This window comes from Gopherus flavomarginatus, chromosome 1 (assembly GCF_025201925.1).
Source record: "Gopherus flavomarginatus isolate rGopFla2 chromosome 1, rGopFla2.mat.asm, whole genome shotgun sequence".
In the NCBI taxonomy this organism is placed as follows: Eukaryota; Metazoa; Chordata; order Testudines; family Testudinidae; genus Gopherus; species Gopherus flavomarginatus.
The window spans coordinates 42,915,619-42,942,858 of NC_066617.1; the positions used below are offsets into that span (position 1 = coordinate 42,915,619).

Below are 27,240 nucleotides of genomic sequence, written 5' to 3' on the forward strand. Positions count from 1 at the left end.
TTCCTCTTCTCGCCAAGATGGAGTAATTATGCCAATGAGAGAGTGCTCTTCCTTCGGCATAGTGCATCTTCACCAGATGCACCACAGTGGCACAGCTGCATTGGTGCAGCTGCACTGATGTAGCACTGTAGTGTAGTGTAGCCCCCTAGTTGTCTTTTTCTCTTACTTGCATTTGGCTGTCTAACTCTTGCCACCTGTATTGCTGAGCCCCATGGTCTGTTTTCCAAAGCTGGATTAGCTATCATGGCTGAGACTACTTTGCTTCTTTCTATCACAGCAAGTGTAGGGCTTAAAGTCAGCATGCTCCTGATGCGACAGACAGGAACAAAGAATTCTGGGGCATAGCAGTAGCAGCTGACCAGTAGACGAAAACAAGCTTAGGATTTCTCTGGTTGCTAGAGACAGCTGGAATAGGTGATCCCAGAGTGGGAGTTCAGTGAGCAGGACCAAACAGGATGGAAGGCTAGAATGGTGGGAAATAAAGTGACAGGTGAAAAGAGAAGGTTGGAAATGAGACAAAGTTTCACTTGTTAAATTGGAACATGAACTGTGCAAGGTGACATTTTTCTGAGGAGTTCTACAAAAGACTATTAGTAGAAGTAAAATGCATAACATGAAAGTGGCAAGAGAAATTCAAAATGAGATCAGGAACAAGCTGAAAGTTTACTTTTAACCAGATTTTGCTTAGTGTATAGTATCAGACTGACTATAACAAACTGTCTTTTCCTGCAGACATAAGCATCAGAAAGTCTAAAGTGGCATGTCCTCTTTCATTTGATTTCTCTATGTATCAGAAAAACCCAGTAGATTGAAGTTTTCCCTAAGCTAAGATTGTATGTTTGCCTCAAGTTTATTGTGATATGTACAAGCCACCTATAATGCGATAAGATTTTTTGGCTCCTGAGGACAGGGTTATATCGAGGTAGAGGTGCCTTGTTGGTATCAATTTGCAAAATGTAACACCGTGAGTACATTGCATCAAGTGAATGATCATACTTCATTTAACAGTATTTTGTGTATTGCACTGATTATTATTATTTAGTATTAATAATGTATTTATTTGTCAAAGACCCCTGTTTTGTTAGGCCTTAAACAAACCCAGAACTAAAAGACCGTCCCTGCCTCATACATCTGGGTAATTTAGTTGTATAACTAGTGTCAACATCTGTAAATAATCCAGACTTTTCCCTCTGCCAACCTTGCCTTTCCCCATTCACACTAAAGGTAAGGTAAAATTAAACAGAAGCCCCTTGTGTCACCAGGGCCAACTCTAGGTTTTTTGCCACCCCAAGCATGTGCTTGGTTTGTGGGTGCCTAGAGCCGGTCCTGGACATCACAGTCAAATAGTCACCAAACTCAGCTTCTGGTAGACTGCGTAAAGTCCTCTCTCAAGAACACAGTACTGGCAAAGAGCATACCAGTGAGTTGCAATACTGTTTAATTTTAGTAGCAATGCACAAGAGGTGGAAATGCAGTAACAGGGTACAGTGAGGTACAGTTTTAAGTGTTCAGATCATGTGTTATTTGAGGACATGTTGATCCATGAGCTTCTTATTCAGTGCTGCCTAATTCAGTGCTTCTCAGGCAAATCATTCTCAAATTTGCTGAAGCACTCTGCCAGCACATCATCGCCAGCCCTGAGAAACACCAACTCACTCTCTCTGTCGTAAACTATATTGTTTCTAGATAATGAGCCTGATTCATCCACATGGGAATAGGGGTTGCAAATTGACCCTCTGTGCCTGAAAGGGACAGCTGTGCCAACGAGGGGAATTCTATACCAAGACAGGGCAGACAGCAGTACTAAGGGAGGACAGCTTAAATTTATAGCCAAGGCTCCATAAGAGCTCTGCCAGTGGAAACTGCAAGAGATGCACTGAATCAGCACATCTCCCGCTTGCCCTAGCCCTATGCCCTTCCCAGTCAGCCCTAATCACTTTCTGAGTAGCGTTAGCTAGCTCCAGGACCTTTGGCAGAGCAGCATTTGTGGGTGGTTTGCACCGATATGCACCCATCTGAGCAAAATTTCTTCCATCGGAGGCGTGCAGTCTGTGGCACTGAATCAAGTCCATTAGATTTAAGCCAAAAGTATAACTTTAAATAGAGATGGAAAAAAACCCAACTCTCTAATTAGAGCTGCAGAGAAATTACAGATTTTCACTTTGTGAATATTCACATGTGAAAAACTGCCTATTTCAAAGTGTTTTGTGAAAATGTGTTAATTTGGATTGGAGATGAGTGATATTTTTCCATTTCCAGCAATGCAGATGCATTTATTTTTGCTGCAATAAGTGATGAAAGCATACCCTGGAATCATTCACAGCTCTTGTTACAAAGTTTCTCATTTTGGCCTTTAAAAATTGTCTTCCTTTTTCTGGAAAGCTGAAAAAACAAACAAACAAACAAAAAACCCTCAGTGAAAAGGCAGAATATTTAAATTTTCACAAAACTGTAGGGGTTTTTTATTTTTATTTTTTATTATTTGCAACAGCGATGCTGATATTTTTTTTCTCACTAAGCTCTAGTTTTTATAAAATATTAAAGTCCTAGAATCAGGAATGGGAAGATTCTGGTGCATAGAGAAGTTATCTTATAATTGTGTTTATCAGTATTTCTAAAGTATTATAAATAAATATTTGTAATTTAATAATTTTTATAATTAAGTTACCAGCACCAAACGCTCCTGTTTGTCTCCTAACAAGCACCCATCTTTCCTACTCCCATGTTCGGCCAGAGAAATCCCGGAGGGGGGAAGGGGGACCAAAAGGGACAGTTTGCCCAGGTTCCCCATTTGAGAAGGCCCTCAAGAATGTAGAATTTGGGTTAATGGCTTTGCGACCTGGCACAGAATCACTCAGGTTTGGCCCAGCCGCCTCTCTATCGATCTGAGTGGCACTGTGCTTGATCACAACACTCACTCAAAGGTGGCTCAGCTACCCCTCTATCAACAAAGGGGTGGCTGAGCTAAACCTGCGTGTCATTGCAATGCTGGAGCAGGGAGCCAGGCCCAGCCCTGTTGAACAGGAGGTGTTGCTGTGGGGTGAGCATGGGACCAATTCACTTTCCAACTTCCCCCACACTCCACCCCTGAGTCTTTCATTGTCATGGCAATTTTTTTGGAAGGATAAGGAACCTCAGTTTCAGATTCTGCCCCAGTCTGCCAAAACCTCTTTATAGCCCTGCTTGCAGCTGACCATTTCTTCTTCATCCTCCCTTTGCTTCCTCCTGACAAAAGTACCTTTAATCCTCAAGTGCTTAACTCTCTTACTGCCATTTCTTTCCTCCCAAGTTGCTGAATGCAGCCATTTGACTGGTGCAATTCTCGTGGAAACCAGATACTTTTGTATGGTCTAAGCATTTATTTTAAGATAGACAGATCAGTGACCAAATTTAGTTGTATATCCACAGTGAGATGCTATTATGTTCTATTTTGACTCTTTTATTGCAATTTTTGCTGAGATCCTTTGTAACAAGTTGCATTAACCACAAGCCATTGTCTCCATAACAATAGTGTGCAGTCCTGAAAGTTAATACAAACGTTACGGACACTGTATTTTCTCAAGGTAGCCACACAATTAGTGTGTGTAACTATACATGTGTATACCATGGTGTCCTTTTGAATTTGAATCTCTATCCCAGTATGCGAAGGAAGCAGACACCAGTATGCAGTAGTACAGCACAGCTGTATACAATGAAGAAAAAAGAAAGGAAAAAAAACTTAAAAACCATTGTGATGAACAGAATAAGAGAATTAAATTAGTGCTCCCTCAATCTCTCCCAGTAGTTAGAGCACTCCACTGGGATGTGGCAGTCTCATGGTTCAAGTCCCCTCTCCACCTGAGGGGAAAAAGAGATTTGTACAGGGCTTTGCTACCACTCAGGTGGTTGCCCTAACCACTGGAGCTATGGGATATTCTGATGTGGGACTTCTTCAGTTTCTCCTGTTGAAGCTTTTGCACTGTGTCACCTGGTAGCTTGGGAGTTAGAGCACTCACCTGGGTGGTGGGAGAGGCAGGATGCAGCCCCCTGCTCAACTGAAAGAAAGGGTTATGAATCGCAGTGGGGTCTGATTCTGGGATTTAGGTGCCTACAGCAGCAGCTAGACACCTAAGTCCTTTTGTGAATCTAGCTCAGCAGTATTGTAGCTGGATTTCTACAAAGGGGATGATCTATATGTAGCTTTGCCATCCATGTCTGTTCAAGGTGAACAATATGTATGTACAGGGAGAAAATACAAGGAGTCTGGCATAACTTATTTCACTTACAGTGGGAAATGGACCCCAAACTACTGAGTAGTTGGTGGAAGGGCACCAGTATTGTAGTGAAGTACTGTTAGTCCAGGAGGGACATAGCATTAAAGCCCACTTGAATATTCTGTCTAGAATCTCTGCAAAACAGAATCGCCTCAGCCAGATGTAGTCTACTTCTCTAGGGTTTACCAGCCAGACCAAAGAGTGTGCCTAACACATACAATCTCCTAATTACCAACCAGTGCCATTACTGTAGCCAAATGCTGCAATGTTCTTTGGTGAAATTGCCCTACATTTAACCCTTTCTCTGGGGGTCTTGAATCAACGTATCTTTGCTCCTGGACAGTGTTACTAAACCAGGTTTACTTTCGTGCTTTCTTTCTGTAGTTTGCTATGAAGTGGGGGGCGGGGAGAGCTTTGAGGTATTATTAATTAAGGCAGAATCTATTTTTAGATTGTCACAATTCAAAAACTCCTTGGTCATTTCACTTTGTATTTGGTTAAAAAAAAATACCTCACTCCCATGTCAAACCTACCAGTTTTGAGACCAGTATCCCCTTTTTGGTAACTATTAGGGAAGGGAGATTCAACTTGAGGCTTATAATAATAGAAACTCAGTTACAGCAACCTAAGTGTAGAGTGATTGCTTCTACTCCATAATATTCTTAAATATGACAGTTGTGAAACTTGATTCAGTTTTTATTGAAATTTATAACCCTGGATTGAACTTTTATGTTCATAGAAGTTGCAGCAGTGATAACTGGAGGGCTAAAGAACTGTAGCACCATGATAATATAGATCCACATCAGTCAGATTAATTCAGTGTGCATTAGGGCCTGGAATAAAGAAAGAATGAAAGAGACGATGAATCATTAGCACTCTTCTAAATGGCCTGTGATATAAAAACTGCAAGACCAAGGCCCTTAATCAGAATGGAGGTACAAATCTCTGATTTAAGTGTCTTTTTTTCTAGCTCAGGAATGGAGGAAACAAGATGTGATTCGGTGGTGTTTAAATGATTATGTAAATAGTTAAGAAAGCTGCAGAGGTCATGGATTGAATTACAGATTTGATGATAGTTAGCTCTTTGACATAATAACTGGAGAAAAACTGTAAATGCCCTTGATGATGTCAAAATTATTTTAGTGCTATGACTCCCTCCAGTGTACCACTCCTGCAGTGTCTCCTATGGCTTCTGTACACATTTTTGGAGTGAATATGCTGTATCAGGCACAAAGTACAGTAATTCCTACCCTAGAAGTGATCAGTAGAAATGTAGTGATAAACTAACTCCAGGGGCACTTTCCTTTTGTGAGGAATGTATTGGAGGTATCTTTAGCATTATGCCTGTAGCTCAATGGCTACAGTTTACTGATAACAAGTCCATTTCCATTATTTACAGTTTTATGCAAAGGGAAAGATTCTGCTGTTCTTACTCTCAATGAGTAAGTAAAACTTTACTCCCTGAGTAGCTTCCTTGAAGAAAACAGACTGATGACTACTAATCAGTGTGAATAAGAGTGGTGTAGTCTAACCCACTGTAATTTCAACAATAGACAATTTACATGTAATGCTCTTTCTAAGAGATTGATTTACAATTGTTCACACTCAAGACATTGTATCAAACAGATATGGTGATGACATACTATTATTTGAACACATTTATTATTACTAGAAATAGCATATGCATCATAGTGAATTTCCAATTTACTGATAACCCTTCACTGCATTTCACCAGTTGGTTGGATATGATAGATGCAGAGTTCGGAACACATCAAGGGTTATATTCTTGTTTATTTGATTAAGGCTAAATTTTTTTCATGTGACTTAGTAAAAGTCATGAACAGGTTACAGGCATTAAACAAAACTTCGTGGAGCTTGTGACTTGTCTGTTACTTTCCTAAAAGTAACCCTCGGCCAGGCTAGGTTGGGGAGATGACTGGAGTCCCATGGAGGGGGAGACTGACCAGGCTGAGCCCCCTGCTATGGCAGGGAGCACACACCGAGTCCAGTGGCCACAGTAGGGGTTGCAGCCATGGGGGACACAGCCCTTGCTCCAGAACTGGCCCATCTGTGGGATAGGGGTGTTTGGCCAGAGAGATGCCAGGGGGCTGAGGCGCGCAGCCCTGGCTGCAGCTCTGCCAAGCCCAGGACACCGCAGGGCTGGGGTGCATGGCCCTGGCTGTAGCCCCACCAAGCTCAGGACACTGAGGGCTGGGGTGCACATCCTTGGCTGCAGCCCCACCAAGCCCAGGGCACCGCAAGGCTGGGGTGGATGGCCCTGGCTGCAGCCCCTGCCAAGCCTAGTCCCAGCTGCAGCCCCTGGTGGAAGCCGCAGAGCTGAGGTGCACAGTTCCAGCTGCATCCTTTGCCACGCCTGGGAAGCCAGGGGTCAGAAGCACTTGGCCCTGGTTGCAGCCCCCAGAGGAAGCCACAGGGCTGGAGCTGCAGGGTCGTGATTCCAGCCAATGAAGGCAGATAACTAGAAAAGGGGACAAGTATCAGAGGGTAGCCGTGTTAGTCTGGATCTGTAAAAGCAGCAAAGAATCCTGTGGCACCTTATAGACTAACAGACGTTTTGGAGCATGAGCTTTCGTGGGTGAATACCCACTTCCTCAGATGCATGTAATGGAAATATCCAGGGGCAGGTATATATATGTGTGCTAGCAAGCAAGCTAGAGATAACGAGGTCAGTTCAATCAGGGAGGATGAGGCCCTGTTCTAGCAGTTGAGGTGTGAAAACCAAGAGAGGAGAAACTGGTTCTGTAATTGGCAAGCCATTCACAGTCTTTGTTCAATCCTGAGCTGATGGTGTCAAATTTGCAGATGAACTGAAGCTCAGCAGTTTCTCTTTGAAGTCTGGTCCTGAAGTTTTTTTGCTGCAGGATGGCCACCTTAAGGTCTGCTATGGTGTGGCCAGGGAGGTTGAAGTGCTCTCCTACAGGTTTTTGTATATTGCCATTCCTAATGTCTGATTTGTGTCCATTTATCCTTTTCCGTAGAGACTGTCCAGTTTGGCCGATGTACATAGCAGAGGGGCATTGCTGGCATATGATGGCGTATATTACATTGGTGGATGTGCAGGTGAATGAACCAGTGATGGTGTGGCTGATCTGGTTAGGTCCTGTGATGGTGTCGCTGGTGTAGATATGTGGGCAGATGCCAACTCTGCCCACATATCTACACCAGCGACACCATCACAGGACCTAACCAGATCAGCCACACCATCACTGGTTCATTCACCTGCACATCCACCAATGTAATATACGCCATCATATGCCAGCAATGCCCCTCTGCTATGTACATCGGCCAAACTGGACAGTCTCTACGGAAAAGGATAAATGGACACAAATCAGACATTAGGAATGGCAATATACAAAAACCTGTAGGAGAGCACTTCAACCTCCCTGGCCACACCATAGCAGACCTTAAGGTGGCCATCCTGCAGCAAAAAAACTTCAGGACCAGACTTCAAAGAGAAACTGCTGAGCTTCAGTTCATCTGCAAATTTGACACCATCAGCTCAGGATTGAACAAAGACTGTGAATGGCTTGCCAATTACAGAACCAGTTTCTCCTCTCTTGGTTTTCACACCTCAACTGCTAGAACAGGGCCTCATCCTCCCTGATTGAACTGACCTCGTTATCTCTAGCTTGCTTGCTAGCACACATATATATACCTGCCCCTGGATATTTCCATTACATGCATCTGAGGAAGTGGGTATTCACCCACGAAAGCTCATGCTCCAAAACGTCTGTTAGTCTATAAGGTGCCACAGGATTCTTTGCTGCTTTTAGAAAAGGGGAAACCTTCAGAGAGTCTTAGAAAGTGAAGAGAACCTGAAAAAAAAAATCATGTCACTGATGAGACTTGAATTCCTGTTGATTTCTACATGATTACAAAATGTGAAACTATTAATAATGTCACATACAGTATTAAAACAATAAAAACTATGTGTCTAGAAGTACGCTCAGTTAACTAAACTACTGTATATACTGCTAATTAGAACTGATCAAGAATTTTTCAACAGGATTTTTTTATTGGAAAATGTTAATTTATCAAAATGAAAACTTTTTGAAGGAAAGGTTGGTTTTGATCAATTATTCAGCTTGAACTTTTGAAATGGTTGAAACATTTCATTTTGACATTTTTTGAAATGAAAAAATCTGTTTTTCTGATTTCAAATGGCATTTGGTTTTGAAATTTAAGCTAAAATTAAAAAAAAGTCAAAATAGAAATGAAAAGTTTCAAAATTACCCAAGGGAAACATTTTGCTTGACTTGAACTGATTTTAATATTAGGTTCTTAAATATTTTTGAGATTTTGACTTTTTGTCCTGATTCAGAATAGGGAAAACGTTTGAAATCTCAAAAATGTTCACAGGATGGGAAAAACATTTCCTGCCCTGCTCTACTGTGAACTGTCTCACAGTCTATTATTTGGTGGGATAGCACAAGCAGGCACAATCTCTAAAAAAATAAAAGTAACAACAGACATAAGTTCATTAAATCAAAGAACCACATCTATTGATTGATGGAGAATACTCAGTCCATTCACAATCTTCTGCTTGCATTGCTGTTACTTTCCCAATTTTCCCTCTCAGCGAGTCAGGAAAAATTAAATTCAATCCTTAACTTCCTCTCAGAATTGCTTCTTATTTGGCACCCTTCCTGTATGAAGGAGCCAGCACTTTTAGAGGCTATTTGTGAACTTAGTCACCCATTCAGGCAACATACTAACTTTATTACGATATATTCTGTTAGAAAAAGCAAACAAAATTATCATCACCTTAATATCTGAATAACTTAATATGCTAGCCTACACTATATTATTTCGTCCAAGTTGTATTTGCTTTGTTATCTATATTAAGATAAAGTTCTGCAGTCCTCTATGAGTTCTATGGGAATTTTGCCTGAATATGCAGTGCAAGATCACAAACTGTAGACCTTGTTAAGGAAATCATTAAAAAATTCTGCTGCAAGATTTATAGTGTGGTATTCTTTCATTAAGGCTCTATTATATGTAGAAAGATGCCCTGTAGACCTTAGTTTCTGGCTATAAATGAAAATGTTGTAACTTGATACCCATGGCTAAATAAAAACAATGTTTGATAATAATGACTACTAAAGGTGTGACTTTTTTGTAGGTGGTTGCCATATTTATAGCATTGACGATATGCACCGTTTTACAGCTATACATTAACATTTACTTTTGGGAAGTACCGCATAATCAAATTTTACAGCCAATTAAGTTGATGAGTCACTGTCATCTTTGTAAATTACTGTTTTAGATGTTTGAGAATGCTAGAAAGGGAAAACTGGTGAAAGTCTCAAGAAGAATGACCTGCACATAAACCTGATTTGCAATTTTCCTCTTGCACTTAATTATGGAAAGCATAGAGCTTTGGTGTAAAATATTTGGTTTAAGAGCTACTTGCTAAAGGTCTTTAGCATCTTTGAAACAGAATAATCCTGTTATGTCATTCTCCCACCTTTTAAGTAAGAAAACACATAAAGTACTACTAAAATAATAAAATTGTTTCTAAATTTATGGTGGTAAAGTGATTTATGACCACATATTTATGAGGAATAAAAATGAAAGATTATGGCAAATAGTGGCTGTTTATATAAATCTCATGTGCACTGATGAGAAACCAGATCTCTGAATAATGAGCATTCATAATCTAAGATAGGGGAATTGGACTACATATTTTTCTTTAATTGTTTAGCAAAAAGAAAGTTTGCTGTTTGCACATTTGTGCCATTGATTTACTTGCATAAATGTTTGTGAATTTCAATGTTTTATGCCAAATGTGCATGTTTGAGTATTTGCAAGGAAGACCTTGTAAACTCATTCAGTCAGAGAACAGGTGAAGTGTCATGTGATTTACCCCTCAAATCACTAAGTAACACAGCTTGGAAAATGTCTATCTGATAGCTTACAATCAATCGAAAACTTGCCCAAAATGTATGTTATTTCAAAGAACTAGTACCTTTGCAGAAATTTCAATGTTCTCACTAATATTCCATTAGTAGATAAAGAAGGTAGTGAGCTGGTTTTCAGAGGTACTGGGTACCCACATTACTCACAGAAGTCTATTGGCTTACTGAATATGCTGGTAATTAACAGATCTGTGGATGAAATCTTGGCCCCACTGAAGTCAGCGGGAGTATTGCCACTGATGTCAGTGATCCAGGATTTCACCCTGGTATTTGGTGAAATTCTAATTCATTTGATGTCAGTGGCAAAATTTCAATAGACTTCATGACATCTTGATATCTACTTAAGTTAACTAATTTTCCTTTCCATTTTTTTGCTAATTCTTGCTTAAAATATCAATCTTTTTCTAAGACATAGAAATAATAGAAATATAGGACTGGAAGGGACCTCAAAAAGCCATCTAGTCCAGTTCACTGCACTGTGGCAGGACTAAGTATTATCAAGACCATCCATGACAGGTGTTTGTCTATCCTGTTCTTAAAAACCTCTAATGACGGAGATTCCACAACTTCCTAGGCAATTTGTTCCAATGCTTAACTACTCTTACAGTTATGAAGTTTTTCCTAATGTTTAACCTAACTCTCCCTTGCTGCAGTTTCAGCTCATTACTTCTTGTCCTGTGCTCAGTGGTTAAGGAGAACAATTTTCATACACCTCTTTATAATAACCAATTACGCATTTGAAGACTATTATCACATCCCCCCTCAGTCTTCTCATCTCCAGACTAAACAAACCCAGGATTTTTCACTTTTTCCTCATTGGTCATGTTTTTTAGATCTTTAATCATTTGTGCTGCTCTCCTCTGGATTTTCTTGAATTTGTTGATATCTTTTCTGAACTGTGGTGCTCAGAACTGGACAAAATACTCCAGCTGAGACCTTATGATTGCTGAGTGGAGTGGAAGAATTCATTCTTGTCTCTTGCTTACAACATTCCTGTTAATATATTACAGATTGATGTTTGGGTTTCACAGTATTACACTGTTGACTCATATTTAGTTTGTGATCCATTATAAACCTCAGATCTTTTTTTGCAGTACTCTTGCCTAGGCAGTCACTTCCCATTTTGTATTTGTGCAATTGAGTATTCCTTCCTAACAGTAGCACTTTGCATTGTCCTTATTGAATTTCATCCTGTTTATTTCAGATCATTTCTCTAGTTTGTCAAGATAATTTTGAATTCTAATTCTGCCCTCCAAAGTACTTGCAACCCCTCCCAGCTTGATATCACTCACAAACTTTATACATGTATGCTCTATGCCATTATTCAAATAATTTGTGAAGTTATTGAATAGAACTGGATTTCAGACAGATCCCTCCTGGACCCCACTCAATATTCCCTTCCACCTTAATTTTGAACCATTGATAACTATGCTCCGTGTACGCTTTTCCAACCAGTTTCACACCTACCTTATAGTAGGTTTGTTTAGGCTATATTTCTCTGATTTGTTTGTGAGAAGGTCACGTAACACAATATTGAACGCCTTACTAAAGGTGAACTATATCACATCTGCTGCTTCCCCCCATCCACAAGGCTTGTTGCCTTGTCAAAGAAGGATATTAGGTTGGTTTGACATGATTTGTTCTTTTAAAATGCATGTTGACTGTTACTTATCACCTTATTTTTTCTATGTGCTTAGAAATTGTTTGTTTCTTCCATTATCTTTCTGTGTACCAAAGTAAATATGGCTGTTCTATAATTCCCTGGATTGTCGTTATTCCCCATTTTATAGATAGGTACTATATTTGCCCTTTTCCAGTCCTCTGAGATCTTTCTCATCCTCCATGAGTTCTCAAAGATAATTGCTAATGGCTCAGAAATCTCTTCAGCTAGTTCACCAAGTATTCTAGGATGCTTTTCAGCAGCTTCTTCATATTTTAAGACATGTAACTTGTCTAAGTAATTCTTAATTTATTCTTTTCCTATTTTATCCTTAGCTGCTATCCCATTTACACTGATGTTCACTATGTTAGTCGTCCAATCACTGCTAACCTTTCTGGTAAAACTGAAACAAAAAAGGCATTTAACACTTTGGCCATTGCTGCGTTTTCTGTTATTGTCTTTTCCTCCTCACTGAATAATGGACCTACCTGTCTTTGGTCTTTCTCTTGTTTCTAATGCATTTATAGAATCTTTTCTTGTTACCCTTTATATTCCTTGCTAGTTTGATCTCATTTTGTGCCTTAGTCTTTCTAACTTTATCCCTACTTGCTTGTTTATATAATATATATATATATATTCATCCTTTGTATTTTGACCTAGTTTCCACTTTTTGTATGACTCTTTTTTGAGTTTCAGGTCACTGAATATTTTTTGGTTAAGTCAGGGTGGTCTCTGACCATACTTCCTATCTTTCCTTCTCATTGGGATAGTTTGCTGTTATGCGCTTAATAGTATCGCTTTAAAAAACAGCCAGTTCTCCTGAATTCTTTTTTCCCTTAGACTTGCTTCCCATGGGCTCTTACCTGCTAATTGTCTGAGTTTGCTAAAGTTGGCTTTCTTGAAGTCCATTGTCTTTATTATGTTGTTTTCCCTCCTACCATTCCTTAGAGCAGGGGTCCTGGAACAGTTTGTATAGTGGGGGTGCAGAGAGCCATTGAACCAAACTGTAAACCCTGTATATGATGGAAACCACTTCAAGCCAGGAGGTGCAGCAGCACCCCCAGTACGCCTTGTTCTTACCACCTATACCTTAGAGTCATGAACTACATGACCACTTTTACCGAAGCTGCCTTCCACTTTCAAATTCTCAGCCAGCTCCTCCCTGTTTGTCAGAATCAAATCTAGACTAGCCTCTCTCCTAGTTGCTTTTTCCATCTTCTGAAATAAAAAATTATCTCTAGTGCATTCCAAGAACTTGTTGGATAATCCATGGTCTGCTGTATTATTTTCCCCACAGATGTCACAGTCGCTGAAGTCCACCATCACTACCAAGTCCTATGTTTTGGATGATTTTGTTAGTTGTTTAAAAAAAACTTCATCCACCTCTTGTTCTTGGTTAGGTGTGCTCTGCCCATCCTAACCACCCATACCTCAAGCTACTTCATGTGACCCATGTGTGGTAATCATTTGGTCTGAATTTTTTTCTATGGAAAATAAAGGCTTTATGAGAAAAAGAAGCAAATAAATGAGAATAAGATATGTGATTCTCAATTTGAGGAATAACTTAGTGTTAAATATAAGAAAAAGACCTCAAAATAGGCTTTCTTAAACACAGAGACAGATGGCAGCAGCACTTGGCAAATATTCACCTTTTTTTCGACATGTTTAGATAATGTTTATCAAACAATAGATGTAGATAAAAATCAAGGTATTCACTAAATTTCATTTAAACCAGAATGGCAGGCTGCTGTAAAAGTGTCCTATAAATAACAGTAACCAGCTGTTCAATGGGATTCAGTAAGCCATAAAGAGAGATTTTGGAAATACAAATCTCTATATTTTGTTCTATTTTTCTCATAATCAAATATTTTCTCCTCTTTCCCAGCCCAGAACTCAATATACAGTTTATAAACCTGGCTTAGTAAATAATGATTAGAGATAAAACCAGATGCCATATTTTATTTTGTTTAATGTGTTCCACTGATGGATATCTGGGCCCTAATTTGATCTATCAATTGACTCTATTTGTTTATGATGTACTCTAGGAATGCACATAGGATTATGCACATACGCACAAGCTCAAAGTGATCTGACTCTTTTTTTTTCTTTCTTTTCCATAGGCTTAGAAAGAATTGCAAGAGATTCAGCCTATGAGCAAGAAGGAAAGGTCCAGTTTGTAATCGATGCTGTATATTCCATGGCCTATGCACTACATAGCATGCATAAAGAGCTCTGTCCTGGATATATTGGTCTGTGTTCAAGGATGAGCACGATTGATGGTAAAGAGCTACTTAGTTATATCCGGGCTGTAAACTTTAATGGTAAGTTATGAGCATTTTTTTCTTCTTCTCTAAATTCTTCAGAAGTGACAGGATTTCTTCTATATATAGGACACTTTCAGGCACAGTGGAATACACAGGATTAGAAGCAGTTCTCTTTTTAATCAGAAGTGTGAGTTTTTCCACCTGCTTTAAAACCCCATCATAACGTGAAGCTGCTGCTGAAAGAGGCAGACGTTTAAAAATAAGAATCTGTCAGTCAAACTATTCTGGTGGAAAAACTGCTATTATAGAAACAACTGGAGGACTCATGCAGTCCTATTGACAGATTAAATTCCTCTGATGGTGCTTGTTCGTGCATTTGTTAGGGAATGCATTGTAGAGAATGTCTTTTTGCAAAGTATTTTCTTTTAAAATCAGTTTAATGATTTTCCTACAATAGTGAATAATTTGGAGGTTGCTTTGTATTTACACATTTAAAACTTGATTAAATAGTTGCTATCTGTTCTGGGTCCTGTTCTATGTCATTGGATTCAGTGATTTAGTCAATTTTAAGCCATGCACGGTGCTAAAAACAAACAAAAAAAACCAACAAAACCCACCACCACAACAATCTACACTGCGTAAACTGCTATGCAGCTGGGATCTGCCTGCTGGAGAAATATAGTTACGGTTGCTTATGCTGCTGTCAGAAGAGGCTGTTAAAGAATGTACTTAATTTATAGGTGTTAAATTGAAAAGAGCAGAAAATACTTCATGGCAAAACAAAGTTACTGAAAATGTATGTTCTTTCATGAAAGTCATAATTGTTGTAGATTACATCTGTCATTATTTTGAGATGAATTGATACAGTATTCTTTACTGGATTCCCTCCCTCACCCCCCGCGTACCCCCATTTGGCTGTAATCCATATACCAGACATGCCTCCTAACCATACGCAGAGTAGCACTGTCTATCACAATATACTCCAATGACCTCAGTTGCCAGCCTTTTGTAAAACAGCACAAGGTCATTTTCAATTTAGCTTCCAAGTGGAAGCTGTTTTTGCTTCAGGTAATAAACCAGACCATTTGGTTGATATGAACATTGTCCATAGTTTGCAATATATTCATGCTTTCCTAAAAGATTTTTCTTTTTTCATCCTATGAAATTTTCTTGAACAGGGAATCCCTGTCTAATTCAAGTGAGTTTGAATTATTCTTTAATGATCTTAAAGAAAACCTTGAACAAAATAGATAACTGACAAATGGGGAATGTTATGATGACAAAGTATGCAGCATATTGTAAGCTTGCAATGAGGTTTCCGATGTTTCCAATAAATATTCTTTTGAATCTAAGTTGTTAAGGCATAAAGAAAGTGATCCATTTTCATTTGGTTGATATAGAAGTTTAGCATATAAAGATAAGCTGTACAGTTTATTTCAAACCACTCTAACCCTAAAGATTGATGTGTTTGATTAATACCTGTTGTGATTTCTCTGGTCTGCTGTAACTGTTGCTGTAAATACAAAGAGATGAAATGTGGCATGTTTTATAAGTATCATGATGGACACTGATGAGAACATTTTATCTTTTTTTTTACATTAGTGATTTATCAGAAGTGGAAAAAAAATGCAGATGAGGTCAATTTTTCAAACTTTAAGAAATAATTGTGTTAATTAATCCCTTATATTGGTTTAGTCCACATACTTTATTAAAGGTAAACTGCACTTTTCAGTCCTTTGGTCTGTGGAACTCATACTGAGGTCAGACAAACAGTGTGCAGCAGAATTTGAGGACCAAATTCAGCCTCTTCCCTAGCTGTAGAGGTCCCTTAGGAAGTGGAATTGATGTGGTTCTCAGGGTACTGTGCAGGAGAAAGGTGGACACAAGACTGTGTGGGCCAGGACCAGAAGACTTGTTCTTGTATGGATCTTTCCATCATTTAACTGTTGTTGTGGTGGTAGTAGGGAAAGCTGAATAAGGGCCTGAAGCATCTACAAACATTGGTCTGGAGAAGATATGGGGAAAGCAGTGGACGTGATATACCTTGACTTTAGCAAAACTTTGGATATGGTCTCCCACAGTATTCATGCCAGCAAGTTAAAGAAGCATGGATTGGAGGAATGGACTACGAGGTGGATAGAAAGCTGGCTAGATCATCGGGCTCAATGAGGAGTGATCAACGGCTCCATGTCTAGTTGGCAGCTGGTATCAAGCAGAGTATCCCAGGGGTCGATTCTGGGCCGGTTTTGTTCAACATCTTCATTAATGATCTGGATGATGGGATAGATAGCACCCTCAGCAAGTTCATGGATGACACTAAGCTAGGGGGAGAGGTAGATACACTGGAGGGTAGGGATAGGGTCCAGAGGGCCCTAGACAAATTGGAGGATTGGGCCAAAAGAAATCAGATGACGTTCAACAAGGACAAGTGCAGAGTCTTGCACTTAGGATGGAAGAATCCCGTGCACTGCTACAGGCTGGGGACCGACTTGCTAAACGGCAGTTCTGCAGAAAAGGACCTGGGGATTACAGTTGATGAGAAGCTGGATGTGGGTCAGCAGTGCCCGTGTTGCCAAGAAGGCTAATGGCATTTTGGCTGCATAAGTAGGAATGTTGCCAGCAGATCGAGAGAAGTGATTATTCCCCTCTATTCATCACTGGTGAGGCCACATCTGAAGTATTACATCCAGTTTTGGGGCCCCACCACTACAGAAAGGATGTGGACAAATTGGAGAGAGTCCAGTGAAGGGCAACAAAAATGATTGGGGATAGGGCACATGACTCATGAGGAAAGGCTGAGGGAACTGGGCTTATTTAGACTGCAGAAGAGAAGAGTGAGGGGAGATTTGATAGCTGCCTTCAACTACCTGAAGGGGCATTCCAAAGAGGATGGAGCTAGGTTGTTCTCAGTGCTGGCAGATGACAGAACAAGGAGCAATGGTCTCAGGTTGCAACGGGGGAGGCCTAGGTTGGATATTAGGAAAAGCTATTTCACTAGGAGAGTGTGGAAGCACTGGAATGGGTTACCTAGGGAGGTGGTGGAATCTCCATCCTTAGAAGTTTTTAAAACATGCTTTGACAAAGCCCTGGCTGGGATGATTTAGTTGGGGTTGGTCCTGCTTTGAGCAGGGGGTTGGACTAAATGATCTCCTGAAGTCTCTTCCAACCCTGATATTCTATGATTCTATTAAATCTCAGTCACTGGAAAAGCTCCAGAGCCTCTGTAGAAGATACCTGGCTCTTACCTACATGCATGTGGGATGCTGAGCTCTCACTTTGACCAAAAACACATCTCAGACACCTTCATAGATCTTCTGTTGTGGCTGAGAGATATGTACATGTGAAACATTATAATCTGAACTACAAGAATTTAAATGTAACGAAGTGCCCATGCCAGTAAGTGCAAAATAAATTTGCATGTGCACTTCCATTGGAACTGCTAACTTCAATGTACCATTTCATTAAAGCTCTTGATTCCAGAAAGATTAGAAATAAATGCTAGAGTTAGTCATAGGGAACTCACTCTGCCTTAAAAAGTTGGTAAATATTTTAATAAGGAAATGGGTGGAAAATCAGGCCTGGTTTTGCAAGAATGTAGCAATTTTCAATAGCTAGGACAATGAGCATTGTATTAGTTATGTAGATTATTTTTTGGTTTGGATTCAGACTATCCCTGCTCTGTTCTGTCCAGACTGTTTAGATGTTGGGTCACTTTCTCCTCTCTATTACTCCCATGCAACCATATTGACCTCAGTGGGATTTCATGGGTGTAACTGCTATTACTATATTGTCACACTGAGTCCTATAGACATGGCTTTTTTAAAATTGATTAAACATAATGAATAATATCAAGAATACCTTCACAGCACCCAGAAAGCTTTGATGGACAGGAAAGAATAAAACTTTCTGTTACCTGGAAATAATTGTTTAGCTTTTGAATGCAGGTAATCAGTCTTAAAAGTGCTTATTTTTGACGCCTCTTTGTTTACTTATATTTCTATTGCAAAGAAGATTTTATTCCCCTGAGGGATTCTTCCATGTAATATTCTGTGACACTTTCATGACAAGCAGGGTCATCATAATCTCCAAAGCATGGTGTATTGATGTAATTGATATGACATTAGTTTCTGCTTAGATGAACTTCCACAAGTTACATTTTAAACCCAGAATATCACATAGCAGAATGTGATCTTAATAGGGATAGAACTTTTACATTTGTAATGGGAATGAGGAAATTTGATGGATGTGTCAACTTTTGCAGATGAATCCACTTCAGTGAATTGTTCAACCTTTTCTGGAGTGTATGTGTGATTCTTGGAACATCTACCAAACAAAGCAAGCTATATTGAAAGCACAATCAATTGCTTATCATATATAGTGGCAGTTTACTAGTTAATTTGGTTTGATAGGGGAACCTTGAACAACAGTATTTTTACAGCATTTTGTAGTGTCATCTGGAAATGTAGAGTTTGTGAAAGCTGGGAAAATCCTAAGAACGTTGTTTTATTTCCAGGCCAAAACTATCGCAGTATTGCCAACTCTTGTGAATTTTTTGACTAGTAATGGATTTTGGAGGGTTCTGGAATCTGTCTCATGATGACATGAAAAGCTCTAGCCCTTTTAAGAAGAAACTTGGGCCCCCGCCACACTTGACTCCTTAGGCTGAAAAGCCCAAACTCCAGCCCAAGCTGGAATATCCATATTGCTGTTTTTTGCACACTAGCTTGAACCCTGCAAGTGTGAGTCTGTCTATCTGGGCTGGAAGGCTTGCTCCCATCCCAGTGTAGACATACTTTTAGTAGCAATCTAAAAGGGTAAAAGAAGGTGGTGGCTGGGCTCTATGGCCACTGTCCCCTTCACAATCCCCAATACCTATACATAAATTTGGAAGGGAAATAATACAGCTCCAAGTTATACAATATATATCCCCATGGTCTTCTCTGGGGTTACTGCTGGCCCAGCCACTAGCAGTATGGATCCTGCAAAAGCCACTCTGCAGTAAAAGGTGGAACCAAACAAGGCAAGTAGAGTCAGATACTGTCTGTACCTATGATTTTTGTCTCCATAAATTGATGGGTCCTTCCCAAGGATCCTCAAGGAACAAAGCTTGGAAGTTCTCACTCTCTGTGGTCATTACAGGCCCTCTGGCCAAATCCCCACAAAGAAACAATTAACAGAAAACTCCTTAAGGAGAACCGTCTAAAGGTTTCCTACCTTCCACACTTATCCCCTTTGACTTAGATTTTGTAATATGGTAAATTATCCTTGTCTGAAGGTATTTATTTAATTACTTTTTGTCAGCAAATGCACAAAAGATCATGCTTTGTTAAAAAAGCAAACATGGAGAATTTCATCCCAAAACGTTAAAATGGTGAGTGACTGAAGGCAAGAATGGACATGAATATTCAAACCCACATATCATTGTGGCGGCTATCATGGAATTAATTTTTAAAAAAGTAATTAGATAATGTATTTTTAGAAAAAATGAAGTAAATATTCATCTACAGAAGACAGGTTTTAATGAATGAAGACAGAAATTTCAGAAAGGATTTTGAACCAAGAAGTGAGTCATAAATATAGTATCAGCTGTTTGTATAATTCATATGCCACTCCAATTACTTCCAGTTACTACTAGATTGACCTGAATCTTGAAATTCATTTACTGTTAATATGCAGATCACACTTAATATACAATTTTTTCTCAGATAAATATTCACCCTCCATTGCTCTCCTCAAGTACACTCAATACATGATGTTTCATTAGCAAATTGTTTTCCAATATTTGTGTTCTTATTAGGCGTAAAAATATACTCTTGGCTTAAAACGCAGAAACTTTGAACATCCAAATCAAGTTTCATTTTCTCATGAGTCAAACTGTTAATACATATTCTAGGAAGATTCAGTGGATTCCTCAGTTAATACTGGGTTTTACTTTCTGCATACACGGATGTTATTTCTGGGGAAGTGCATGAAGAGAAATGTACATAAGAACATAAGAATAGCCATACTGGGTCAGACTAAGGGTCCATCCAGCCCAGCATCCTGTCTGCCGGCAGTGGCCAATGCTAGGTCTCCAGAGGGAGTGAATCTAATAGGCAATGATCAAGTGATCTCTCTTCTGCCATCCATCTCCACCCTCTACAAACAGAGGCTAGGGACACCATTCGTTAGCCATTAATGGACTTAACCTCCATGAATTTCTCTAGTTCTCTTTTAAACCATGTTATAGTCCTAGCCTTCACAATCTTCTCAGGCAAGGAGTTTCACAGGTTGACTGTGCACTGTGTGAAAAAGAACTTCCTTTTATTTGTTTTAAACCTGCTGCCTATTAATTTCATTTGGTGGCCCTTAGTTCTTACATTATGGGAACAAGTAAATAACTTTTCCTTATTCACTTTCTCCGTACCACTCATGATGTTATATACCTCTATCATATCCCACCTTAGTCTCCTCTTTTCCAAGCTGAAAAGTCCTAGCCTCTTTAATCTCTCCTCATATGGGACCCATTCTAAACCACTAATCATTTTAGTTGCCCTTCTCTGAATCTTTTCTAATGCCAGTATATCTTTTTTGAGATGAGGAGACCACATCTATATGCAGTATTCAAGATGTGGGCATACCATAGATTTATGTAAGGGCAATAAGATATTCTCCTTCTTATTCTCTATCCCTTTTTTAATGATTCCTAACATCCTGTTTGTTTTTTTGACTTCTGCTGCGCACTGCATGGATATCTTCAGAGAACTATCCACGATGACTCCAAGATCTCTTTCCTGATTAGTTGTAACTAAATTAGCCCCCATCATATTGTATGCATAGTTGGGGTCATTTTTTCCAATATGCATTACTTTACATTTATCCACATTAAATTTAATTTGCCATTTTGTTGCCCAATCACTTGGTTTTGTGAGATCTTTTTGAAGTTCTTCACAGTCTGCTTTGGTCTTAACTATCTTGAGCAATTTAGTATTGTTTGAAAACTTTGCCACTTCATTGTTTACCCCTTTCTCCAGATCATTTATAAATAAGTTGAATAGAATTGGTCCTACAAGTGACCCTTGGGGAACACCACTAGTTACCCTTCTCCTTTCTGAAAATTTACCATTTATTCCTACCCTTTGTTCCCTGTCGTTTAACCAGTTCTCAATCCATGAAAGGATCTTCCCTCTTATCCCATGACAACTTAATTTATGTAAGAGCCTTTGGTGAGGGATCTTGTCAAAGGCTTTCTGGAAATCTAAGTGCACTATGTCCGCTGGACATATGTTTGTTTTGACCCCTTCAAAGAACTCTCTAATAGATTAGTAAGACATGATTTCCCTGTATAGAAACCATGTTGACTTTTGCCCAGCAAATTATGTTCTTCTATGTGTCTGACAATTTTATTCTTTACTATTGTTTCAACTAATTTGCCCAGTACACACAAGTGAACATGAACAAGTTGAGGCTGGGACTGAAATCAGGCTCTAATGTGAAAAGGACACCACTGAAAAAAAAAATTATTGAGGAAATCATGGTTTTAAAACAACGAAGTTCATACATTGATTTTTGAAGAAGAAAACATAGCACAGTGGAAGAATTAATCCACATGATGTTCTGCATCCAGGTTCTGCAGGATGCCATTTGTCTTCTGGAGGTGCTGAGTAATCTTAGCTCCCAGTGAAATTAGTGTGAGCAGAGGATACTTAGTATTTCATACAATTGGGCTCTGTGATGGGATTTTCAAAACCATGTATATAATTTAGGACTACAAGTTCCACTGAAAATCAGTGTGCTCCCAACTGACATAGGCACTTTTGAAAATCCAACTCCAAAAAGAGTTACTACAGAAGTAAAGGTTTGCTGTGGCAACTCAGGACACCAAGAGTCTATATTTTTTAAAAGATTTCATTTATATTGTCATTATTATGTTCTAGTTCATTGGTTCCTAATGCCCACAGCCCTTTTGTGTTAGACACTGAAGAACTTATAATCTAAGTATAAAATAAGAGACCACAGGTAGGTACAACAGACAGATGGGAGAGCACAAGGTAACAGGGAAAAGGATCATCTATATTGTTCTTGCTGGCTTCTTCGAAACATCAGCTGAATCAATCAGTACCCTAGATACTGGACAAGCAAAGGGAAACCTGAGGACCACAGGATGGCGAAGTAGCAGTGGAGGAGGAAAGTCTATTAACAGTGGTGCTAACACATGTGATGTTATCACCACTCTTGTGGTGATCAGTGTTCTTTTAAAGCCCCAGCTCTGGACTCTATTGATTACATAAGCAACTTAACTTAAGGGGTGTTTTTGTTTTTTTAAATTTCTAGTCATTATGGTTGCAGAGAAATGTTGGAAAGTATGACGGGTGTGTAAACTGAAAACACAAAAACCAGAGGGCAAATAAAAAGGACCCCAAATGTATTATTATTTTAAATCTCATTGATTTTTTTGGGAGGTGTGTGTCTAACTTTTGGTTTTTGAGTGCTTGAGACAGGCAATTCTGTATCAGCCTTTCCTTTTCACTATATAAGAGCCGGGCGGTGGTATAATTATGAGCGTGTATCACAGAAGCCTAATGTCCAGTTTTTCTGTCCTTCTGTGCTAAGTTGGATAAGGATTAGATCTCTTAAAACCTTATTGGGAATGTGGCAGGGGGTGATTCCAAATAAATTCAGTTCTGACATGCTAATTTCTGTAATGGAATTAATCTAGCTGGATATACAAGAGGCTAATATTGTTCAGTGATCTGAATCCCTCTTGCTGTTTTTATGTAACAGGAGGTTTTAAGCTCCTACAGGGAGCATATTTTGGAGACACTGTGATTCTTAGATACCTAATGAACTTAGATGACTAGAATGATAGGTTGCGCAGAATGATAGAGGGGCACAGCATAAAACATTTTATTAACTCTTAAGGATGGATATGAAAAGCAGCATTTATTATATGCAGAATTATCTATCTATCTATCTATCTATCTAATATGCCACATAATATTTCATGCCATGGAGGAACAGCATCAAACACTCTCAGCAGCTGTTTAATACTTGATGCATAAAGGAGAGGTGATAGAGGACAGTCCTTACTGGTTACAAGGAGTATGCAAAACCTGAAATGTATTCATTAGTCGTCACTTGGGATACAACCAGGTTATCCTATGTGATTACCAGAAGGACTAAAGCCCCCCATTTTTGAAGAGCTGTGAATATTAATCTCCACCTCATATGGAGAGAAGATTTATGAGCACCAAAGAAGTGCATCCATAAGGGCATCTTTTTCTTAGGCAAATTTAAAAAGTGTCTTATTCAGGCTGAGTACAAGTCCCTTAGGTGCTAAGTGCTTTACTGTTGTTGAGCACCCTTCATGCTGAGATGAGAATCCTCAAGATGTTTCAGGACCAAACTTATTGTTAGAAAAATGCCTTAGTAATAGATTAAGTTGTAAGAATCCTCTCAATAAACTCTGATCTCATGAATCAAGCAATCAGGGATTATGCAGTATGTTTCTCTTTACATATATTTATCTAAGTCCTAACATAAGAACAGGCATACTGGGTCAGACCAATGGTCCATCTAGCCCAGTAGCCTGTCTCCTGACAGTGGCCAATACCAGGTACTTCAGAGGGAATGACCAGAACAGGTAATCAAGTGATCCACCCCCTGTCACCCATTCCTAGCTTCTGGCAAACAGAGGCTAGGGAAACTTCAAAGCATGGTTTTGCATCCCTGCCCATCATAGAATCATAGAGCCATAGAATATCAGGGTTGGAAGGGACCTCAGGAGATCATTTACTCCAACCCCCTCTCAAAGCAACTAAATCCCCAACTAAATCACTCCAGCCAGGATTTGTCAAGCCTGACCTTAAAAACCTCTAAGGATGGAGATTTCACCACCTCCCTAGGTAACCCATTCCAGTGCTTCACCACACTCCTAGTGAAAAAGTTTTTCCTAATATCCAACCTAAACCTCCCCCACTGCAACTTGAGACCATTACTCCTTGTTCTGTCATCTGCTACCACTGAGAACAGTCTAGATCCATCCTCTTTGGAACCCCCTTTCAGGTAGTTGAAAGCAAATCCCCTCTCATTCTTCTCTTCTGCAGACTAAATAATCCCAGTTCCCTCAGCATCTCCTCATAAGTCATGTGCTCCAGCCCCCTAATCATTTTTGTTGCCCTCTGATGGACTCTTTTCAATTTTTCCACATCCTTCTTGTAGTGTGGGGCCCAAAACTGGACACAGTACTCCAGATGAGGCCTCACCAATGCCCAATAGAGGGGAATGATCACATCCCTCGATTTGCTGGCAATGCCCTATCTTATATAGGCCAAAATACCATTAACTTTCTTGGCAACAAGGGCACACTGTTGAGTTATAGCCAGCTTCTCGTCCACTGTAACCCCTAGGTTCTTTTCTGCAGAACTGCTGGCTTGCCACTCGGTTCCTAGTCTGTAGCAGTGCATGGGATTCTTCCTTCCTAAGTGCAGGACTCTGCACTTGTCCTTGTTGAACCTCATCAGATTTCTTTTGACCCAATCCTCTAATTTGTCTAGGTCCATCTGTATTCTATCCCTACCCTCCAGCATATCTACCACTCCTTTCAGTTTAGTGTCATCTGCAAACTTGCTGAGGGTGCAGTCCACGCCATCCGCAGGCCCCAGGACCGACCCTTGGGGCACTCCGCTTGATGCCGGCTGCCAGCTAGACATAGAGTCATTGATCACTACCCATTGAGCCCGATGATCTAGTCAGCTTTCTATCCACCTTATAGTCCATTCATCCAGACCATACTTCTTTAACTTGCTGGCAAGAATACCATGGGAGACTGTATCATGCTGTGCTGCCCAGTGCAGTAGACTGGGAGCTGACCTTGTTCATGAAGCGAGTTCCAGAGGTTGACTGTATGTTATATGGAAATACCTCCTTTTGTTTGTTTTAAATCATCTGCCTATTAATTTCATTTGGTGACACTAGTTCTTGCATTATCAGAAGGAGTAAATAATACTTCCTTATTTACTTTCTCGACACCAGTCATGATTTTATAGGCCTCTTGTCATATCCCACATCTATCATATCCCCATTTGGGAAGGCAACGCTTGCTCATGTCAGGAGGGCAATCACAAGGGAAATGCGCATTTTCAGTATCTATATCTCTTTATGTAGCAGAGTAATATGGGCCTTTTTCATTGTCTAAAATTAACCCTCACTTATGAATTAAAATAGGGATATGCATGTTAGCCTTCATCTATAGGTCATTTATGTAAAAATGTTACTGATTAACTGACAGGTGACCAGTTCAACAAAAATGAAAAGCCATCCTTTAAGGAGGTCACCAACAATGAAATAAACTCGGCACGTCTTCTCAGATTTCCTTCTGAAGAGGAAAATAGCAGCTTCTCAATCTTAAAGTGAATGACAGAGAAATCAGGTAGACTTAATTCTCTAGAGCAACAATTACAGAGGGAACTAGAAGAAATGTATGATTAATAGACATTGCTTATATTCGAGCAGACGTATTGGAGCATGAGCTTTCATGGGTGAATGCATGCCCAGTACATGCATCCGATGAAGTGGGTATTCACCCACGAAAGCTCATGCTCCAATATGTCTGTTAGTCTATAAGGTGCCGCAGGACTCTTTGCTGCTTTTACAGATCCAGACTAACACGGCTACCCCTCTGATAATTGCCTATATTATTAGACATTATTTAATTTTATTTACTAACAGTTAACTGAATGTCAGTCTAGTAATCAAAACTTCCCACTCCAGGCCAATGGGGGCTGTGGGAAGTGGCGTGGGCCGAGGGATGTGCTGACTGTAGCTTCTCGCAGCCCCCATTGGCCTGGAGTGGAGAACCGCAGCCAGTGGGAACCGCAATCAGCTGAACCTGCAGACATTGCAGGTAAACAAACTGGCCCAGCCCTCCAGGGGGATTACCCTGGTGGGCTGTCTGCCGAAGGTTGCCAATCCCTGCTACACAGCAAAGAAAAACCTGTGGCTGCCCTGTGCCAGCCGACTTGGTCTCGCAAGGCGGTTTCATTGCTGTGTAGACGTCTGTGCACTAGGACCCTGCGGGATGAGAGGGTTCCAGAGCTTGGGCTCCAGCCCGAGCCTGGAAGTCTACACAGTAATGAAACAGCCCTGCAGACCAAGCCCTGCAAGCTCAGGCACCTGTCATGCGCCAGCGATGTGTTTTTCTTTGCTGTATAGACATACCTTTAGGCACTATTCTCAACACAAAGAGGAGGAGGTGGTTCACCCCCTCATAACTTTTAGTCCTGTGATTGGGGCATTCATTTGGGATGCAGGAGAGCCAGTTTTGAATCCCCACACTGGAGCAGGATTTGAACCCAAGTCTTCCCTTTCCCAGGTGAGTGTCTTAACCATTGGGCATAGGGTAATCCAGAGTGGGTCTCCTTGAATCTCTCTTGTTGAAGCTCTTCCACTTTGTGTTAAATACATTAATAGTCATTGGAGCAGAAAGAGAGAGTGAGAAGGACTATCTAGCCTGCTGGTTAGGGAACTGATGTGATGTGGGATACTCAAGTCCCTGGTCCAATGAATATTAAATTATTTATACAAAATGAAACAGCTTCAACAGGAGAGAGTGACATTTGTTCAACCTGAAACTGAGTTTTTTCAATTAACTGAAAATTCTGAAAAAATATTAGAATCAGTTCAGATTAAACTGAATTCTTTTCCCCCCCATTTTTGTAACTGCCAGCGAACTGAAAAATCAGTTGTTGACCCCATTTTAGCTAACCTTGTTACCAGGTGTGATCTCAAGTGAGATCAAGTGACGAGAACTTAACCAAACAACCTGGGTCACCCAGGAAACAAAGGTAACATTTTCAGAAGCACCTATGTGACTTAGGGGCTTTTGAAAAATTCCCTCCAAGAGTCTATGAGCCAGATCTAGGTTTACACTGAGTCTGATTATGACTTCTCCAGTGTCAGAAAGGAGTCTGAAAGCTGGCTTCTGGGGCCTCCTGAGGATTCCTCTAGGGTAAGAGAACTCCCCGAGTGTAAGAGACCTAGAATTCTGTGCCTAATGGTCTAAGTGGTGGAGAATTAGTATAAGTGGCCCGATGCTGCTGCCACCCTCTTCACAGCACTCTCCAGTGGTGTGGCCAGAATGTTGC

At 40.0% G+C, this 27,240-nt stretch overlaps 1 protein-coding gene across 3 annotated transcripts in view; it reads left to right on the plus strand.

Moving 5' to 3' along the window:
* Positions 1–27,240, plus strand: part of GRM8 (glutamate metabotropic receptor 8) — a 512,161-nt gene that overhangs the window by 303,921 nt on the left and 181,000 nt on the right. For all 3 annotated transcript variants that reach the window (XM_050936122.1, XM_050936120.1, XM_050936121.1), the window contains exon 7: positions 13,973–14,173. In XM_050936122.1, coding sequence (XP_050792079.1) covers positions 13,973–14,173 — 201 coding nt within the window. The remainder of the gene's footprint in view (positions 1–13,972; positions 14,174–27,240) is intronic.